The sequence below is a fragment of the Dermochelys coriacea genome, chromosome 13 (genome assembly GCF_009764565.3).
Source record: "Dermochelys coriacea isolate rDerCor1 chromosome 13, rDerCor1.pri.v4, whole genome shotgun sequence".
Classification (NCBI taxonomy): Eukaryota; Metazoa; Chordata; order Testudines; family Dermochelyidae; genus Dermochelys; species Dermochelys coriacea.
The window spans coordinates 15,728,415-15,747,775 of NC_050080.1; the positions used below are offsets into that span (position 1 = coordinate 15,728,415).

The window sequence follows — 19,361 nt, forward strand, 5'->3', positions numbered from 1 at the left end:
AGAGTGGGATTTTCAAAAGCACCTAAGTGATTTAAGAGCACTAGTAATTTAGGCACCTTTGAAAATCGCAGGGCTTACAGCGAATTACTGGGAGATAGGCAGGAGTCCTGTGTTCTCTTCCTGGATCTGCCACGGACTCACTGTGGCCATGTCTACACTACCCACCGGATCGGCGGGTAGTAATCGATCCCCAATAGATCGATCATCTTGTCTAGTGTAGACACGATAAATCAATCCCCGATCGCTCTGCCATCGACTCCGGAACTCCACCACGGCGAGAGGCGGAAGCGGAGTCGACAGGGGAGCAGCGGCCATTGATCCCGCACCGCAAAGACGCGAAGTAAGTGATTCTAAGTCGATCTAAGATACGTCGACTTCAGCTACGCTATTCTTGTAGCTGAAGTTGCATATCTTAGATTGATTCCCCCCACAGTGTAGACCAGGCCTGTGTGTCCTCAGGCAAATGACTTCACCACTCTGGGCCTCAGTATACACCCATCCATACAATGACTATAATAATATGACCTACTTTGCTTGAGTGCCATGAGGATGAGGCCTTTTCTGTCGTAGAAATTTGTACTAGTGTATCTAAAACAGTAGCCTATCCCCACCCACCCCAGTATGGATACAGTTATATCAGCGTAAAGGTGCTTCTTTAAGGTGCAACTCTTGCCATACAGGAAAGGTATAAGCTATAAGGCACCTTTATACTAGTATAACTGCTTCCACACCAGGCTTGTACCAGTATAATGATAGTGGTAAAAAATCACACCTCTAACCAACATACTGGTACAACTTTCAAGTGTAGACCATGCCTTAATGTCTGCAAAGTATCAGATCCTGAGATGAACGGCATGAGAGAAATGCAATATTTGACGTTACCTCGGCTAGTCTGTAGTGTGCTGCATGCTGATATGGAGATCTTCTCCTGTATTCAAAGAGAGAAAAGTGACGTTTAAAAGGGACTCATTCAATCAACCGAGCTCACCAAATTTTCCTCTCTCCTACCCCCTGTTTTTAACTCTTTTGTGATCATTGTGACTCTTGCTTTTTTAATTAAGTCAAAGAAGCTACAACTTTCCAGCTGTTAATGAAACACAGAGGAGTTTGTTTTATAATAACAGACTTACTTTTTGCTTTCCTCTTTGAATCAAGCATTCTTCTGTGGGTGTTCTCTTGTGGTTTCAAGTCAAAGAGGACATTGTTTTCTAGCTCAGACTTCCCTGTAGGGCTCTGACTTTTACATATATGTAACATTTAATGTTCAGCTAGTACTTTTTGGGTTATTACTAAAACCAGACCATCAGATGCAAACATAACACGAGATTATGGGTTTGATACTGCAACCCAAACACACACTGAGTGGGACTAAGGTTATGTCTACACTGCACTTTTGTGGTTAAAATTTTTGCTGCTCGGAGTGTGAAAAAAACATCCCCTTGAACGACAAAAGTTTTAACAACAAAAAGCTTTTTTGTTTTAATGACAGCGTTTTGTCAGTGGGAGATGCTCTCCCGGTGACGAAGCTACCGCCCCTCATTAGGGGTGGTTTTATTTTGTTGTCAGGAGAGCTCTCTTACTACTTTTATATTGATTTAAATGAGACTAGTTGGGTAAGTGCCACTAAGGCCTCGTCTACACTAAGAACTTACATCAGTATGGTTACATTTCTCAGGGGTGTGAAAAACCCACATTCCTGAGCAATGTGGTTATATCAGCCTTAACCCCCAATAGAGACAGTGCTAGGTCAGCGGAAGAATTCTTCCATTGACCTACCTACTGCCTCTTCTTGGGAGAAACCCTTCTCTCAGCATAGGTAGTGTCTACATTGAAGCATTCTAACAGCGAAGCTGCAGTGCTGTAGCTCCAGGGTGGTACTGTTTGAAATGTCGTACAGGTTCCAGAATCAAGTTTTGTGTGTTTGCTCCTTGCTTAGCATTTTGTCTGTACAGACTGCGTTGAACTCAGTGAAGCAGACTCCTGCTGTGTCCAACCCACCTACTTCCTCTTCCTAGCAAGCAATAACCTTGTTCACACTCCAATCCTCTTCTCAGACTTTCTTGTAAAGATTATGACCCAGATATTCAGAACAGCACATGTCAAACTGAACATACATTTCATGCCTAATTTAAGTGCAAAATTACTAGGGTAGTTTGTGCAACTATGATAATTGTGCATGTAAATGACCAAGTAGACACTAAACTGATAGTTTTGTGGGTAGATCTACCTCAATTATGTGTGCAAATTGCAGTGATAGCTATGCAGTTCTGAAAATAGGGGCCTATATTTTGGGCTAATTTTGAAAAATTCTCTTTAAAAGAACCTTGCCAAATATTAGGGCAGATCAGTCAGTTGTCCTTACAGTTACATGGAGCTGTATCATTAGAAGTTTGCCAAACACTTAACATTTCCCTACTTTGAGGAAGTAACAGTCTAAAGATTCACCGGAGCTAAAGAGAAAATGAAATTACTAGATAAATCAAATGTAGTTCATGTAAACCTAGAGGAACCTGCAACTGGTTTATATGGACATCTGAAACCAGACTGGTTAATAGGGAATGTCAGGTATAACCCCTGATAATAAGACAAAATTGAAGGAAGAGGAGACGTGCCGGTTTATCCAGCAATCTGTGCTTCTTTTAATAACTGAGGGTAATTAACGACTGGAACAATTCCCCTAGAGACATGGATGCTCCATCACTTGAAGGCTTTACATTGAGACTGGATAACATTTTAATTGATAAGCTCTAGCTCAAACAAAAATGATGGGTTTGAATAGAAATTACTGGATTAGGTTCTTTGCTCCAGGTTATGCAGAAGGTCAAACTAGATCATCATAATGGTCCCTTCTAGTTTTAAAATCCATCTGTGTTAGGTAATTGTGTGTATTTATTAATGTAGTATCTGAGCATCTCACAATCATTGGAAAATACTATTATTCCATTTAACAGATGGGAAACAGACAGATTAAGTGTGTTTGGTGCCTAAATCTTATTGAAATGAATAGGCACTATGTGTCTGGGCCCTTTTGAAAGTCAGACAGTGCTCACCCAAACGACTATGGAAAGGATGGCTTGAGGGCTCAGCAGTGCTACTATGTTTTGTAGCAGGTACTGGGTGAAACCATTGGGAGGTGGGGAATGGAGGTCTGCACAGTGGAGTTTTTGCTGAGTTTCTCGTGTTATTAGTGAATTTAGTGGCATAAGCATTTCATCACACTTTTCCAAGAAATCTTGGTTCTCATTTCGTGAAGCCCCCTGCTGCTTCTGTCACCTGCAATGCATGTGTTAATTTTTTTTTTTGGGGGGGGGGGGGGATAAAATGTAACTGAATTACTGTGATGTGCATGTAGCAAAGCTGAGTAACTCTGAGATTTTATCACTGCAATTTACATCCTTCCTCACCCCATTTCCACTCTGTTTGTTACTCTCACGCACTGTGCTACGTCAAAATACACAGCCGAGTCTCTGGGAGCTGTATAAACAGTTATAAACCAAGTAACTATTCTGGAGAATGTATATTGGATTTGGAATCTGAAGCATCATTAAAAACAACGAGGAATCCTTGTGGCACTTTAGAGACTAACAAATTTATTTGGGCGTAAGCTTTCATGGGCTATAACCCACTTCATCAGATGCATGGAGTGAAAAACACAGTAAGCAGGTGTAAATATATAGCACATGAAAAGATGGGAGTTGCCGTACCAAGTGGGGGGTCAGTGCTAACGAGGCCAATTCAGTTAGAGTGGATGTGGCCCATTCCCAACAGAAGACAAGAAGGGGTGAATACCAACAGATATTCTGTTGGGAATGGGCCACATCCACCCTAACTGAATTGGCCTCGTTAGCACTGACCCCCCACTTGGTACGGCAACTCCCATCTTTTCATGTGCTGTATATTTATACCTGCTTACTGTGTTTTTCTCCAGTGGTGAATTAGACCCTTTGTGTTTCTCTTGAGACATAGAGGATGCGTATGTTGTTGTTTAAACTTTTTATTTTTGTCATTAACATACATGAACAGAAAATAGAATCCCGTAAATCAGTGCTTTCCAAACTTGTTCCCCCACTTGTTCAGGGAAAGCCCCTGGCGGGCCAGGCCAGTTTGTTTACCTGCCGCGTCCGCAGGTTTGGCCGATTGCTGCTCATTGCTCCAGGCCAATGGGAGCTGCTGGAAGCGGCGCGGGCCGACGGACGTACTGGCCGCTGCTTCCAGCAGCCCCCATTGGCCTGAAGCAGCGAACCGTGGCCACTGGAAGCCGCGATTGGCTGAACCTGCAGACGCGGCCGGTAAACAAACCGGCCTGGCCCACCAGGGGCTTTCCCTACACAAGCGGCAGAACAAGTTTGGGAACCACTGCCTTAAACTATTCAATTTATCCTTCTTAACATTAAGTAAATTCACATTTCCACACAAGTATAATAAATCTTATCCATCACTGTAAAACAATACCCATATATATCACCTATTAATACACCTGCAAACCCATAACCAGCTGCTACATATGGCTCTTTATATAGGAATCATATACCCTGTTCCATTTTAGTCTCTTCCTCAGTAACTTTCCCTTTAAAAAGTCCATTTGTGTTGATCAACCTCCTACAGTTATCTGTCTTGTTTGTTTTGTTCAATGGTAACCAGACACTATATGATCTGCTTGAGAAGATTGTTTTAACTTCACCAGTGCTTGAAAAAGGAGAGAATCACATGCTAGCAATAGCAAAAAGCATTTTTCCCTCCTAAAAAGCATTTTTCCCTCCTAAACAGTACCAATGGCCCCATGTAAGTATGAAATATAACTATACAGAAGTGCATTGGTGCCACATTTCAGTATGTAGTTAATGTACACTGTGCTTCTATAGCACCGTTCTTTAGAGGTGTTCAACATACCTTGACACCACTGTCTCAAGATAGTTTATGTACACAATGGAGAGGAAATGGAGGCACAGAAAGACATAGGGCCTTGCCCAAGGTCTCAGAGTAAGTCAGCAACAAAAGAGTCAGGACTAGAACCTATAGGTCTCATGCTCTATCACGTGCTCTAACCATGACTTGCTCTTGTCTCCTCTTCTCCAAAGCTCTAGCCTAACCCAGTTCTGTCTTTTTAGGGAACAGAAATCCCAAACTCTTGGGGCCTGAATCTCATTAGGGGGACATTAGAGTAAATGAGATTCAGGTCCCTGGAATGTTAATAAAATATCATCAAAATAAAAAACATAAAAAATGAGCATAATAAAAATTCACCATTTAGCAGAATCAGATGTTCAAATGATAATCATCTGAGGCCTTTTTAGGCTGCTTCTGTAAGTAGCAAAAAGGGAAGCGAGTTCCTCTGGCTCGTGTTCTCTTGGAACGTCCTGACTACATTACATTGAACAAAAACATGTGACAAGTTTCCCCTTTATTGCTTTAACTAAAACAAGCATACCGACTGCTATATTGTACAGTGGCTGGATGAGGCCTTTGTGCTTAGTGACAGCTATTGATACCCTGGTCACCATGGGACAAGAAAATGAGGCTTTCATTTCAGGTTAGAACATTTGTGAATAAAGGTCTGCAGACATCCTTGGAAACACTGCAGTCTAAGAGAATTAATGATTAGTAGGTGCTTAGATACCAAATGTAAAATTCTTCCTCACAGGAGATGAATTCAACAGCCAAGATGGAAAATGTGAAGCAAGCAGGAGGTCGCTAAACAAGTATATCTTCACCCTGTCTCCTCAGTAGTGTCCTAATGTTACTTTTCATGTAGCTGAGTATTTTAATAGACACAGGGAAGATGAAGAATTTGGACTGGGAAATAGTTCATAATGTTAAAAACGTTGAGAGCCATTGGTTTCACGTGGAAACCCCTCTCTATGTCTAAAGGGGAGTAGGGAATTTAGCAGGCATGCAGCTCCAATTTGAGCTAGAGGGAGCTGGAAGCTGAAATCCTATGCCACTCCTTGTAAACCTAGGAGAGAGCTTCTAAGTGTTTTCTTATCTTTTCATGTACAGCAGGAAAAGGGAAGCAGTAGGCGGAAGCGATTTCTCACGCTGCTTTGTATTTACTTCTAATTGAATGTAACCAGCACAGGTCTGTTTTCCCATTTTTTACCAGAGGCTGATGAATGTCTCTCTGAATCACTAGTGCTTTATTTTAAAAGCTGACTGCACGCACATGCACACACAGGCACACATCTCATTCAGAGGGAAGCTGAAATGACTTTCACAGGGAGATGGCAAGTAATATGCAACATTTAACAGACCAGCCCTCAAGTTGTGGTGAACTGAAATAAGCAAGAGTGCTGATTAGTTTCAAGCAAACAAAATGAGTAGGGCCTGTGAATTCATTTGCTTATTTTATTCTTTCCTTCTGGCAGTTGCTTGCATTGTCTAGGCAGGAAAGATGTATGTGATCAACTTTAAAGATGCAGCTTTATCCCCCCAGAGGGGAGAAAGACCTGCAAATCCAGACTAGGAGAAGCTCTGCTGGGATGAAGGGGAAACAAAAATTGCCCATGACATTCACTCTGTCATGCAACTTGCACTTCTACTACACAGGGCCAGATTTTCTGTGGGCCTCCCAAAAGGTGCCTACAAGAATTGCAGGTGTCTCCATTTTTCTTAGTGCAAAACTCATCACAATTTGCCTTCACTCAACAGGCAGCCAGGTGTGTAATTTTCTAATGTGCAGGAGCCCAAAACAGAAGCTCACGACAAATTTGGCCCTAAAAGTCTACAAATTAAAAAAGACAAAAACATCAACAAATACTGCCATATAAATAGTGCAAGCCAAGGAGAGTGGAATGGTGTCAGAAATTGTTATAACTTCATTCTTGGAATACCAGATTCATTTAGAATTCTTTTAGTGTGATCTACTGCACTGTGCATAGTCATGGGAGCTAGGAGCTCCTGATTTTCTTATCCCACCTCTGTTACTAATTCACTGTGTGACTGTAAGCAAATCACTTAAATAATCAGATTTCCCATTTGTACAAAGGGGCTACAACTCACATCTCACAACAAATATAATATGAGTGGTGTCTTTGAAGGGGTAAATCTCTGCTGTTTATAAGCTGTATGGTGGTCAATGTAAACGTAAGTCAGTAAATATATTTTAAAGAGGGTCCGACTAAATTCTCTATAGACACAAATACAAGTGTCTGTAATATGTATATGTGAGCACACTTGGAAGACTCTAGGGAATTTACACCTCATCACTGATGTACATTATAAGTTTATCTTGCAGTTTTCAGTTGCAATAACTGAGCAATGTTAAAGGATTCACCCCTTCAGTCTCAAGTGATGGGCTTTATTCTGAGTGCATTGTATAACACTTTAGAGATAAGTTTGGATTTTCAGACCCGCCAAAGTTGAAGGGCATTCAGACTGGGATTTTGGTTCAGCCAAATATTGGAACAAGGGCCAATGCAGATCTGGATCTAGATTTGAATTTCAAATTGCCTTTTAAAGGTCTGGGGAATTTTGGATCTGTGTTTACATCCATTTGTAGGATGTACTGGCCCATTTGTTTAGAACTGCAGAAGTAAAATTTCATTTTCATTTGCTTGCTTAATTTGTGGTCACAGTTACTGCAATTTTGTGTGGTAATTGTGTTGCCAAATGGCTCATTGGACTTCTACTACACATACAGACAACAGTGGTAATGTACGTGCAAATGCATAGAGAGTTTTTGCATTTAAAATTATGGGTGTGCATTTCTAAAAATCATAATGCACTTAAACATAGACATCATTTTTAACTGATATTGATACACAGATGCAATGTAGAATACATGAATGAACCTTGTTTAGGAAGCGGTGAGTCAAATCATGCCAGACATTTCCATTTTGTTTATAAAGCCCAATTGCTGTAGCAAACCAAACAAGAAAAGTCTCCTTGTTTTCTGAATGATGTTATTTGTTTATCTGCCAAAGTGCCTTGCATTTCCTCAGGTCACAGACCAGCCCATGTCTGACTATGTTAATATTATAAGAGTTATGCAACAGCAAAGTTGTTTTTATTTTAAAAAAAACTTTTAAACTAAAAGAAATAGGATCTTAAAATCCCAAAATAGCGTATGGAAAGGTACACATAATGTCTGGCTTCTCTTTTCCCTTGTGGCAAATGTGACTCAAAGGAGTTGTTTTTTTTCTCCAGCCCAATCTGTATATAGTTTGGGGAGTTTTATTGTGAATAGCTCTCCTTATAATACCCCCCACAATATCCCCTGTCAGGGTTTTCTAGTCATAAATCCATTCTCAGCTTTCAGTCTCTATCCTGAAATCCAGATTTGTATTTTCTGCTTTGTTGTAAGAAGAGTAAAAATTAAGCTGGGGTAATGCCTTGGCCTTGGGAGATGATCCTACGTTCGTTACTCAAACGAAACTCCCATTTAACCTGAGTAGAATGCAGCACCATGCCCTCCTCTTAGACTATGGCAGCACAGCATGTAGTTAATCATAATGAAAACTCTGTTGTCTCCCTGAGTTAGATAAGAGTTTGTTTTGAAGAGCTGAAAAAAATTCATGATTCTCTCAATGATCCCCTCCTGTTTTCTGTATCTATATAGTATAGGGGTTAGTACTATCCTGGAAGTAAACCAGACCCTTGTTCCTTAATTGTACTGAAGTGCCTAGTAGCTGGCTGGGTTGTGTAGCTTAGGTGAATACTGATTAAGACTAAGACTAAAATTTCCTTATAGTCCAATCTTTGAGGAAAGATGCCTTTTAAAATAAAGCCTTAATTTACTGGTTTATTCTTGTTCACTAGTTTCTCTCTACAAAGTGCTGCACAAAGTGTTAATTCGTTAATCCTCAAAAAACCCCTGAGTGGTAGGTTTAATATTATTATCCCCATTTTACAGAAGAGAAAATGAAGCACAGAGGGGTTATGTGATATACACAGGGCCAGGCAGCAAGTCAGTGGCAGAGTTGGAATTAGATCTCTGGACTTCATGACTCCCCATCCTATGCTGAGAGTACTTAAAAAGTAATCTCCACTTCCTCATATTTGCGTGCGTATAACCCCTCAGTGGAATACAATCAGGACCATCGTTTGAAGAAGAATCTCCCCTTCCTCATATCCTCCTCCCTTTACTTTATGGTTCTTTGGCCAAGAAGTCTCAGGCTAGGGCTACACTACAGAACTTACAGTTGTGCTGCTGCAGCGTAGCTAGTGCAGATGCTCTAACTCGACAGGAGAGAGCTCTCCTGTCTCCTTACTTGCTCCAGTCCCCACAAACAGCAGGTGGTATGTCGGTGGGAGAAGCTCTCTCACCGATATAGCACTGCCAACACTGGCGCTTAAGTCAGTGTAATTTAGTATCTATGAATCTATGAATTTATGTCATTCAGGGGGTGGCTTATTCACCCTCTTCAGTGACACAATTTATACCAATGTAAGATGTAATGTGTACATAGCCTAAGAAACCTTGGGTTTTGAATTCAGTACATTTAAGTGCAATTCCAATACCACCCTAAATCTCCTTGCTCAGATAGCTGGGGAGTGATCCATAAACGCAAGTCTAGTCCATGGAAGTCTGCGCTATGGAATTGCCAATTCCATCTGTGTCCTCATTTAATTTTCATACCCCTTTTCTGTCCATACATTGCTAAATCTCCTAATTGCAGCCTTCATCTTTCGCACGTTCTTGATGAGGCACAATCCGTCATTCCACCCCCGTGCTTGGAATATTCTCTCTGCTCCTTCACATCACTCCTACAAATCCACCTCTTCCACAAACCACTCTAGACTGATCTCTCCATTAGCAGTGTCACCAGGCCTTCTTACATCTGAACTGTTGTCAATGTATTGCATCAAACTGTGTCTGGGCCTGATCCAGTAACTCTTTTACTCACACAAGTGATCCTTACTATATGAGACTTAAGTTTCATTGACTTCAGTGGGACCATTCATGTGAGTAAAGGTTGCAAGATTGGGACCGTAGGTTGTAAGATCTCTGGGACAAGGATCCTGTCTTCATGTGGATGGCAAATATGTGCTATGTTAATCATAATGTAGCAGAGAACTGTGAGTGTTACTTTACATTTACCATACCAGGGGAAGGTTGCCAGCAATGCATTGATGCCGCATGTGGTCTCTTTCCAGGGGGGTGAATTAATCACTCTATGCAAAGATACCTCCTGCTGACTGGTGAAAAGAAGAAAAAAGATTTTGGCCATGAATGCTATTAGCTTAATGGATTTGTTCTCTGATCTTCCAGTGCTGTTTGCTTTGTATGGCTTCATCAAGGTTTTGTATGCGGACAAAGTAATTGAAAACAAATCTAGCATGCCTCAGGCCATAAAGTTCCCTTTCAGCTAGATCCCTGGCTATGTGGTAGATATGTCTGTTTTTAATTTTCAGTGATGTGAGAAATTTCAAATGGTTTGATTAATAATTTTTAAAGTTAATAAACAAAGATATATATTCCTTGGTCTCTGGCCTAGAGAGAAATTCTAGCCCTGTTTTGCTCATCTCTTAACAAATGTACTTCAAAAACTTGTGTTCATTTATTATTGTTGTTATTATTTTATTATCTGTCTGGAGGTAGCATCTAGGAGCCCAAGTAGTGGCCCAGGATCCCATTGTGCTAGTGCTGTACAAACACAGAACAAAAAGACGATCTTTGCTCCAAAACCCAGTCTGAGCAAAATAGCAGTATCTCTCCTCCTGTCTATCTGCTTCAAAAATGGCTGGCTGAGTCAAGCAGCCAAGAGCTTCCGCTGTTACTTCCCAGATTTTTTTTTTAAAGACTGCAATCAAAAACAATATTGAGGCAATATGGTTTCTTATCTCCACTGAAAATCAAAGTATAATTAATCATTCATCTTTTCTTAGATGTATTCCATATATACCAAGGTCTCCAGAAGGTACTGCTGGGGGAAAAGAATCCTATTTACATGAGTTGAGATGAACTGGTTTTAGTGTTGTGCATATGTCTCGATGTCTACATGATTGAGGGCACTGGGAGTACAATATGTGCTAATAGATTTGATTTCTTGACAGCTTCATGGTTACATGGAGAACAAACCCCTGGGTCTTCAGATCTTCATTGGGACAGCAGATGAACGGATACTTAAACCTCATGCTTTCTATCAAGTCCATCGCATTACGGGCAAAACTGTTACCACCACCAGCTATGAGAAAATCATAGGCAACACCAAAGTTCTAGAAATCCCCCTCGAGCCCAAAAACAACATGAAAGCAACGTAAGGATGCTATTGCAGCAAATCTCTTATTACTATGTGAGATAAGGCAGAATTAATTTGCATGTGTTGTTTGGAGAGGAATCACTTAAATAAATCAACCTCCTGTGCTGGAGATAGGTTCTAGATTTTTAGGTGTGAATATAATTTATACCACCTAAGGCCCCTTTTACGATGCCAGAGTGGTACAAATGTTCTTAGTGTGAATGACTTGGGCTTGGAGAATTTGTGATGGTGTTTCAGGGATGGGAGAAACCCTGCAGCAATTAATAGTGTATGAACTGGAGGAAATGTGTAAATATTCTACTGCATGGTGAGTGACATATGATATGTGGGGTGGATTAGGGGTCACAGGTAGATCTTATCAGCTGTACATCATCTGGTGAGAACCATATTAATCCCATCATGCACTGATACCATGTTAATCACTTACTGCACAGCTTAGGTGTGCAACTAGCTATACGCACACTCGTAGCAGTCACAAATTAGATGCACAACTGTCTAGTCATGTTGCTGAAAACCCTTGGACATTTTAACTGTAATACCTAAATTAAAAATGGAAAGAGAATTCAGGGCTTCTCTTATCTTTGCTTCTTCAAAATCATTGAGGCAAAATGGTTTAGCCCTCTTTTGTCTTTCAAATGCCTTTGAAATGTTTGAGAGTAAAAACACTGACATACGCATACACAACATGGCTTCTGTTTGTTTGTCAGCATTGACTGTGCAGGGATTTTGAAGCTGAGGAACGCGGACATCGAACTGCGGAAGGGGGAGACGGACATTGGTAGGAAGAACACCAGGGTGCGGCTTGTCTTCCGTGTGCACATCCCTGAATCCAGTGGCAGAATAGTCTCTTTGCAAGCGGCATCTAATCCCATCGAATGCTGTAAGTTGTCTACTACCCATTACATTTCATTGTCCTTTACTGCATTCTGGCATATAAGGGAAATTAGCACATCCCATGTACTGTGCACATCGTTTGGCGAAGTGCAGATGCTCTGCCTTTCTCACTGATTGACTCTTGGTCTCGCAGCTCTCATTCATGCAAGCTATCCTTACCGATATATGTAGTTCCATTGAAATTGGAGGATTTCTCAGTGAGCAAAGATTGTCCAGGCATTCGGAGTTGCAGGTTCAGGATCTAGAGATGTACACGGGCTCCAAATGTCAGCATATGGCAGAATTTGGTTATAGGGTTTGTGTCTCAGGCAGAAGCATTTAACTTTGGGAGTAGAAAAGGCTTTATAGTAGGGTTTTCAAAAGTGCTTAGGTGCCTAATTCCCATCAGGCATTTTTGAAAATCCAACCTAACATTAGCTCCTTGTTTCTGGATCCTTCTGACTGATCTTCTTTTCTGCATCTGTGCTCATGTGGAGGCTGTATGTATGAGTGTGTATTTAACATACCTACCTAATCTACCCCAGAGACATTTTTTGTATTTAGTAGAAAGATGCCGGAAAGAAAACCCTGCATCCAAATGTTCACAGACATTGGGATGTTTGGAATCAGAATCTAGATTAGATCCCAACTTTGTGGTTAATCTCTATTTCTGTTATGGATTAACCCCAATCTGTAGAACTGAAAATCCCTGAACAGTTGTTTTTTTTGCGGGGGGGGGGGGGAGCTTAGAAGGGGAGGATGTGCAATGGCGATCTGGATTTTGAAGCTTGGGTTCATCTTCGATAGCTATTTAATTTATCTAAAAGCTTGGGGGCATAGCAGAAGCACACAAGAACAAACCAGGAAAAGCCCCTGGTTTTCTGGTATTCCCATGATGGGGAACATAACAGAGATAGAGGAAAGTGTGTTTCAGAGTAGCAGCCGTGTTACTGTTTTTTCCACCAAATGCATCCGATGAAGTGAGCTGTAGCTCACGAAAGCTTATGCTCTAATAAATTTGTTAGTCTCTAAGGTGCCACAGGTACTCCTTTTCTTTTAGGAAAGTGTGTGAGTTTGATTCTTTAAGGACCAGATCCTGTAAGATGCTGAAAAGCCCACACCTCCCACTGGTTTTAATGGAGTTGAGGACACTCGGCACCTGACAGGCTTGGACTTTAAGAAACCATAGACCATGAAAAGGCCTCTAATAAGTGCACCTAATTCTCAGAGTCATTTCTGGAAGGTCTCCACCTAATTATTTGGCCTGTGTGCATCCTGTGATACTTTTTGTTGGTAATGGGAGCTTTCTCGATTGTTTGGGGATTTCACAAATACATCATGAACAGTTTTCACTCCTTGCGCTGCATGACTCATGTCCATGAACAAAGAGTGTTTTGTAATAAGCCATGTGAAGGAGGTTACTGAAGAGGCCACCATGTGTTTTAAAATTCAGAGGCAGGCTCTGTTTAGCGCAATTAGTGTAAGTGTTGTGGGGGAGGAGAAGCAGTTTTGTGATAAGAAATCAAGTGTTACAAATATAAATTTACTCGTGGTGTTAGCTTGTTTGCAGAAGAGCAGGAAAACTGACTAGAGTGGGCTAGAGGGAGGAAGATTAGCTTATGAGGGAAGATTAGTGGAACTTTACATCTCCCTAGCTACTTTCTTCTGAAGAGATCAGATATCAAAGCAATCAAAGCAAAGGTTTCAGAGTAGCAGCTGTGTTAGTCTGTATTCGCAAAAAGAAAAGGAGTACTTGTGGCACCTTGGAGACTAACAAATTTATTTGAGCATAAGCTTTTGTGAGCTACAGCTCACTTCAAATGCATCCGATGAAGTGAGCTGTAGCCACTTCAGGTGCCACAAGTACTCCTTTTCTTGATGGTATCAAAGCAGTTTTCAGAATTATTTAAGCTTCAATGGACCATTGTGAGCTAGGTAGGGTAAGTCTTATATTCACTTTACTGAGAGGTAAAATGAGCACAGAATGGTTAAGTGACTTGCCCCAAGGTCACACAGTGAGTCAGTGTCTAAGCATAGAACAGAACTCAGGTGTCTGGACTCCTGGGCTCCTGCCCAAAGAACAATGCTTTCTTTTGAAAAGAAAAGTTTTTTAAAACCATCCACAATTGTGCATTGAATTTGTGCACACAGTCAACAGAATTGTAGGAGTCAATCGGGTAGCTGGTTATTTGCATACACCATTTTGCACATGCATGTTTAATTTGTCTGTGGAATTGCTGCAATAGAACCTGTGCTATTTTGAAAATGTTGGACTGCTTAACTTGGCTACACATTTACTCCGGTGACATGATAACTTTATACAAATATTTGAAGGATGTAAACTCCAAGAAGACAGAGATTGGCCCAGGTGGTTTGTTACTAGGATTATTGGAATTAAACTGAGTCAATTAAAATTTAGGTTCCTATTATAAGTAACTAAAGTTCCTGTTGGAAAAAAATGGATTTGTTTCCCCAAGGAAAAAAGAGAAAGCCCCATCACTTGGGAAACATAACCCTGGCTGGGACAAAGCACTGTAATTTATTTTAGGGAGCCATCTTGCATTGGCCTGATGGGATGGACTAGATAATTAGTAGTAATAAGTCTTTTCCATTTCTAATGTCCAGTATTTAATTATCAATGTTTACAGATGGCAGCACCAGTTACTAACCTCAGCCTAGTTCACACAATAAAGGAGAAAGCTGTGTTCAGACAGGCTAGTTCAGGGGTGGGCAAACTTTTTGGCCTGAGGGCAGCATCGGGTTTCTGAAATTGTATGGAGGGCCAATTAGGGGAGGCTGTGCCTCCCCAAACAGCCAGGCATGGGCAAGCCCCTGCCGCCTATCCGATCCCCCCGCTTCTCACCCCCTGACGCCCCTCCCCCAGGACTCCTGCCCCATCCACCCCACCGCCACCCCACTCTCGGTCCCCTGACTGCCTCCGAACCCCCCACCCCTAACTGCCCCCTGTGACCCATCAACCCCCCTCCTTTCTGACTGCCCCCCGGGAGCCCTGCCCCATCCAACCACCCCTTCTGCCTGACCGCCCCGGACCCCTTGCCCCAATAGCCCCCCACCACCCCATTCAACCCCCCTCTCCTTCCTGACTGCCCCCTCTGGGACCCCTGCCCCATCAACCTCCCCTGCTTCCTGACGGCCCCCAGACCCCTTGCCCCTAACTGCCCCCTGCCCCTAACAGCCCCCCACCACCCCATTCAACCCCTCCCCTCCTTCCTGACTGCCACCCTGGGACCCTTGCCCCCATTCAACCTCCATTCCCCACCCTCTGACTGCCCTGCCCTCTACCCATGCCCCTGACCACCCGCCCTTGCTCCCTGCCCCCTTACCGTGCTGCCTGGAGCACCGGTGGCTGGCAGCGTGGCTGCTCCAGGACAGGCAGCTGTGCCGCGCCACGCAGCACAGAGCACCGGTCAGGCCAGGATCTGCAGTCCCGCTGCTCAGAGCATTGTGCCACGTGGCGGCGTGGTTGCGGAGGAGGGGGGAGCAGTCTCCCGGGCCAGGAGCTCAGGGGCCAGGCAGGATGGTCCCATGGGCTGGATGTGGCACGTGGGCCATAGTTTGCCCACCTCTGGACTAGTTTATAGAAACATAACGCCTTCTAGCCTTGACTCAGATTAGTTCAAATCACATGGTTCGCATCACAAAGTGTAGAGTCACCATGGATGCCACAATCCAGGATACTTATTGGGTCAGATCCTCATCCTCCCCACCACCTCTAGTATTAATGTGGTTTCACTATTCTGCTATTTTTTTCCCTTTTGCCACTTGGGAGTCCTGGTCCACGATAAACCCTCCGATAAGACCCACCATATCCAGCAGCAGTTTAAAATGTCCCCAAGGGGAACATCATTATGTAGCAGCTTCAAGTGAACTGGTCATTTGCTCTGCCGGTTGTGGCTCCCCAGAGATTACTGTTGCTTCCAACAGAATGCTGGACTGTCCATCTCAACAGAGGCTGAGCTTGCTTAAGAACTCACATTGGTGTCAGCGGAACAGTTCCTGAAATGAAGCCGAAATCTTGAATCACAGACTTGTAGAAGTATCTTCCTTTCATGGGAAGGTCTTATTCCATCTCCCTCATGTCAGATTCAGCCCTCAGATTCAGGAGTGATTTTAAAAATATCATTAGGAGTAAATTCTTCCCACGGCAGATGTGTGGAAGAAGTGATATCTATGAAGAAGTGATAACTTCTTGTGCAGTGTTTAAATGATCCATTATGTCTCAGAAGGGACCTTGTAACTGGACATCTAGATTATTCAGCAGCTAGTGACTTTTGTGGCTGTGGCTTTTACTCTGAAGCAATCGATGAGGCAAAGGACTTTTAAACTGCACTGTTAATTGTAGCAACCGTTAACATTTGTTTATGGCTAAATCCACTCCCTCCTGGGTTTGGCATTGGTGGGGGTTCTACATGGGCTGGTAGGAATCCTCCCCTATAGGCTATGGAGCCCTGATGCTGTACTAGCCCCCACATCTGTACCAGATGTCTGCAGAGATCTATAGCCCATGGATCCAAATAGCGCTGTGTTCACCTGGCCTGTTTCCCCAGCCCTCAAACTGCTCTGCACATGAGCGCATTTGCACAGGCAATATGCCTGTGTGTGCACAATCCCAGTGCCTGCACACACTGTTCAGTTACCTGTGCATTGCGTAGGTACTTATGGTAATGCACAAATTAGGGCCATTATTTAAAAGTTACTTAAGCACATAAATCAAAGTCCTTAAAGTTAGGCACATGCTTAAGTACCTTGCTGAGTTAGGGCCAAGGTGAGCAATACATGCAGTGCAGAGCCAATAACCCCAGTGGGCTGTAGGACACACAGTGGGAGTGTGTCACCTACCACAACATTTCAGGAGGTGCAGCATACTCTGCTTGATGCTCAGGGGTGTCTCGTACCCCAGGTAGGGTTCCTGACTTTGTAACCGCACAAAACCGAATGCCCCTTTCCCACCCCTACCCTGCCCCTTCTCCGAGGCCCCTCCCCCCACTCACTCCATCCCCCCTCCCTCCATCGCTCGCTCTCCCCCACCCTCATTCACTTTCACCAGCTGGGGTAGGAGTTTCGGTGTGTGTGGGGGGTGAGAGCTCTGGCTCAGGGTGTAGGCTCTGGGATGGGTCCAGGGATGAGGAGACTGGGGTGCAGGAAGGGGTTCAAGGCTGGGGCAGAGGGTTGGGGTGTGGGAGTGCGGTAGGAGGGCTCTGGGAGGGAGTTTGGATGCAGAAGGGGACTCCATACTGGGGCAGGGGTTTGGGGTGCAAGTGGGGGTGCAGGGTCCTGGCGGCGCTTACCACGGCTCCCAGGAAGCAGCAGCCAGGTCCCTGCGGCCCCTAGTCACATGGGTGGCTAGGGAAGCTCCATGCGCTGCCCTCATGCCTGCAGGCACCATTCCTGCAACTCCCATTGGTCAAGGTTCTTGGCCAATAGGAGCTGCAGAGCCGGCACTCAGGTGGGGGCAGCGCACAGAGCCTCCCTGGCTATCCATGCACCTAGGGGTTCAGATGGACCTGGCGACAGCTTCCAGGAGCTGCACAGAGCTGAGCCTGCCTTAGCCCCAGGGCCCTGCTGCGCTGCTGACCAGACTTTTAACAGCCTGGTCGGCGGTGCCGACTGGAGCCACAAGGGTCCGGTCAAAAACGGGACGCCTGGCAACCCTAACCCCAGGGGCTCTCAGAAAAGCAGTCCTTGCATTGCCCTGGATGTGACTGTGTCCTGTTGCTATGCAGGGGTACAAAGGTGGAAGACTGCTCACCCATAAGAAACAATCTTGTCTTTGGTTCTGAAAATCTGAGCCCTAATTTCTTTAGTGCCAAAATATGATTCTATGTTAGGTTCAGCATGACATTTCTGGATACATAGCTGCTATTATAGCCTGGCAAACTCTCCCTCATGAATAGCTTATTCAGCGAATATATCTATCCTCCCTCCCTTTTTCCTCCTTGTGACTCATCCGTGAACAGTTTTGAATCTTTAGAAGCTTGTCCAATATTACAGAATTATTCAAACCCTTTCTGTGAAATTACTTCAGCTTGTTTGCTTGCACTGCATCTTTTACTATCGGCTGAGGTTTACTCTTGGTATGTGATTGGCTACCTGAGTCAGATGGTTTTGTTTCTGCTCCTTGACTCAAACTTCTACAAAAAGAAGGAGGGATTTCCAGGTAGCCCCATGAGCACTTCTGGCATTAAGACAAATTGGCATTTTGCTTTCTCAAACATTCTTTCAAACAAAAAAAATCCCCCATGGGAAATGAATGCAAGAATATGAATACCATTCAAGCTGTGTCACAGCTTCTGTTCTAGTAGATGCTTGTTAGTCTTTTTTGAAGTATCTTGCAGCCCTTTTATTATGCAGTCTATGTTAGCTGATGTTATGCCGGCCTCATAAATTCTTTACAATGGTTGCAGTTGACCTAACAGAGTTCTGAAAACCTGTTCTTATATTATAAGCTGGTTGGTTGATTGCTTTGTTTTTTTAAAAAAACTGTTCCTTTAATACAGTGTCCATCTGAGAAATTAAGATGGTTCTGATTTTCTAATTTTGTTTCACTAAATTGGATCAAAGATCTTGTTTTCTTTTAATCAATTTCCCTGCAAGTTTCCTTTATTTTTCTTTTCTTCTAGTAGTTTTTCCCATAATTTAGATGTTCTCAGTTTATAACATATGGCACACTAATAACTATGATGGAAAAAGCTAATCATTTTAAAGAATGTTGTCATCTTCTTGTCAAATCATTTACTGCTTTTCTTCAGCTGTGAATCCCAGCTGATCAGACTACAGTGACAGGCTAGAGGGGCTTTAGTTTATAGCGATTAAAAGCAGTAATAAATGATCTAGTGGCAATTGGTAGATTGTTTAATTTGCTCCTTTAATAGAGCATGAGTGCTAAGACGATTGCAAATTTTCTCAATTAAATTTGAAAAACTTAACTTTTTTTATTTCATGAAAATTGTCCAATTTAGCATCAGAAAAACATACCCTGAAATTTTGTGGGTTTAAAAAAAAAAGATTTGTTTAAAAAAATTCCCTTTTCATAGAATCATAAAATATCAAGGTTGGAAGAGACCTCAGGAGATCATCTAGTCCAACCCTCTGCTCAAAGCAGGACCAATCCCCAACTAAATCATCCCAGCCAGGGTTTTGTCAAGCCTGACCTTAAAAATTTCTAAGGAAGGAGATTCCACCACCTCCCTAGGTAAATTTCAAAATTTAGAATGGAAATTTCATCGCAACAGAGATAATGTTTGCCTCTTTCAACATCATTCTGTGTAA

General features: G+C 42.9%; 1 protein-coding gene across 8 annotated transcripts in view; it reads left to right on the forward strand.

Moving 5' to 3' along the window:
- NFATC2 (nuclear factor of activated T cells 2) overlaps positions 1-19,361 on the forward strand; it is a 131,084-nt gene that overhangs the window by 33,828 nt on the left and 77,895 nt on the right. For all 8 annotated transcript variants that reach the window (XM_038369583.2, XM_038369590.2, XM_038369586.2 and 5 more), the window contains exons 4-5: positions 10,993-11,195; positions 11,906-12,078. In XM_038369583.2, coding sequence (XP_038225511.1) covers positions 10,993-11,195; positions 11,906-12,078 — 376 coding nt within the window. The remainder of the gene's footprint in view (positions 1-10,992; positions 11,196-11,905; positions 12,079-19,361) is intronic.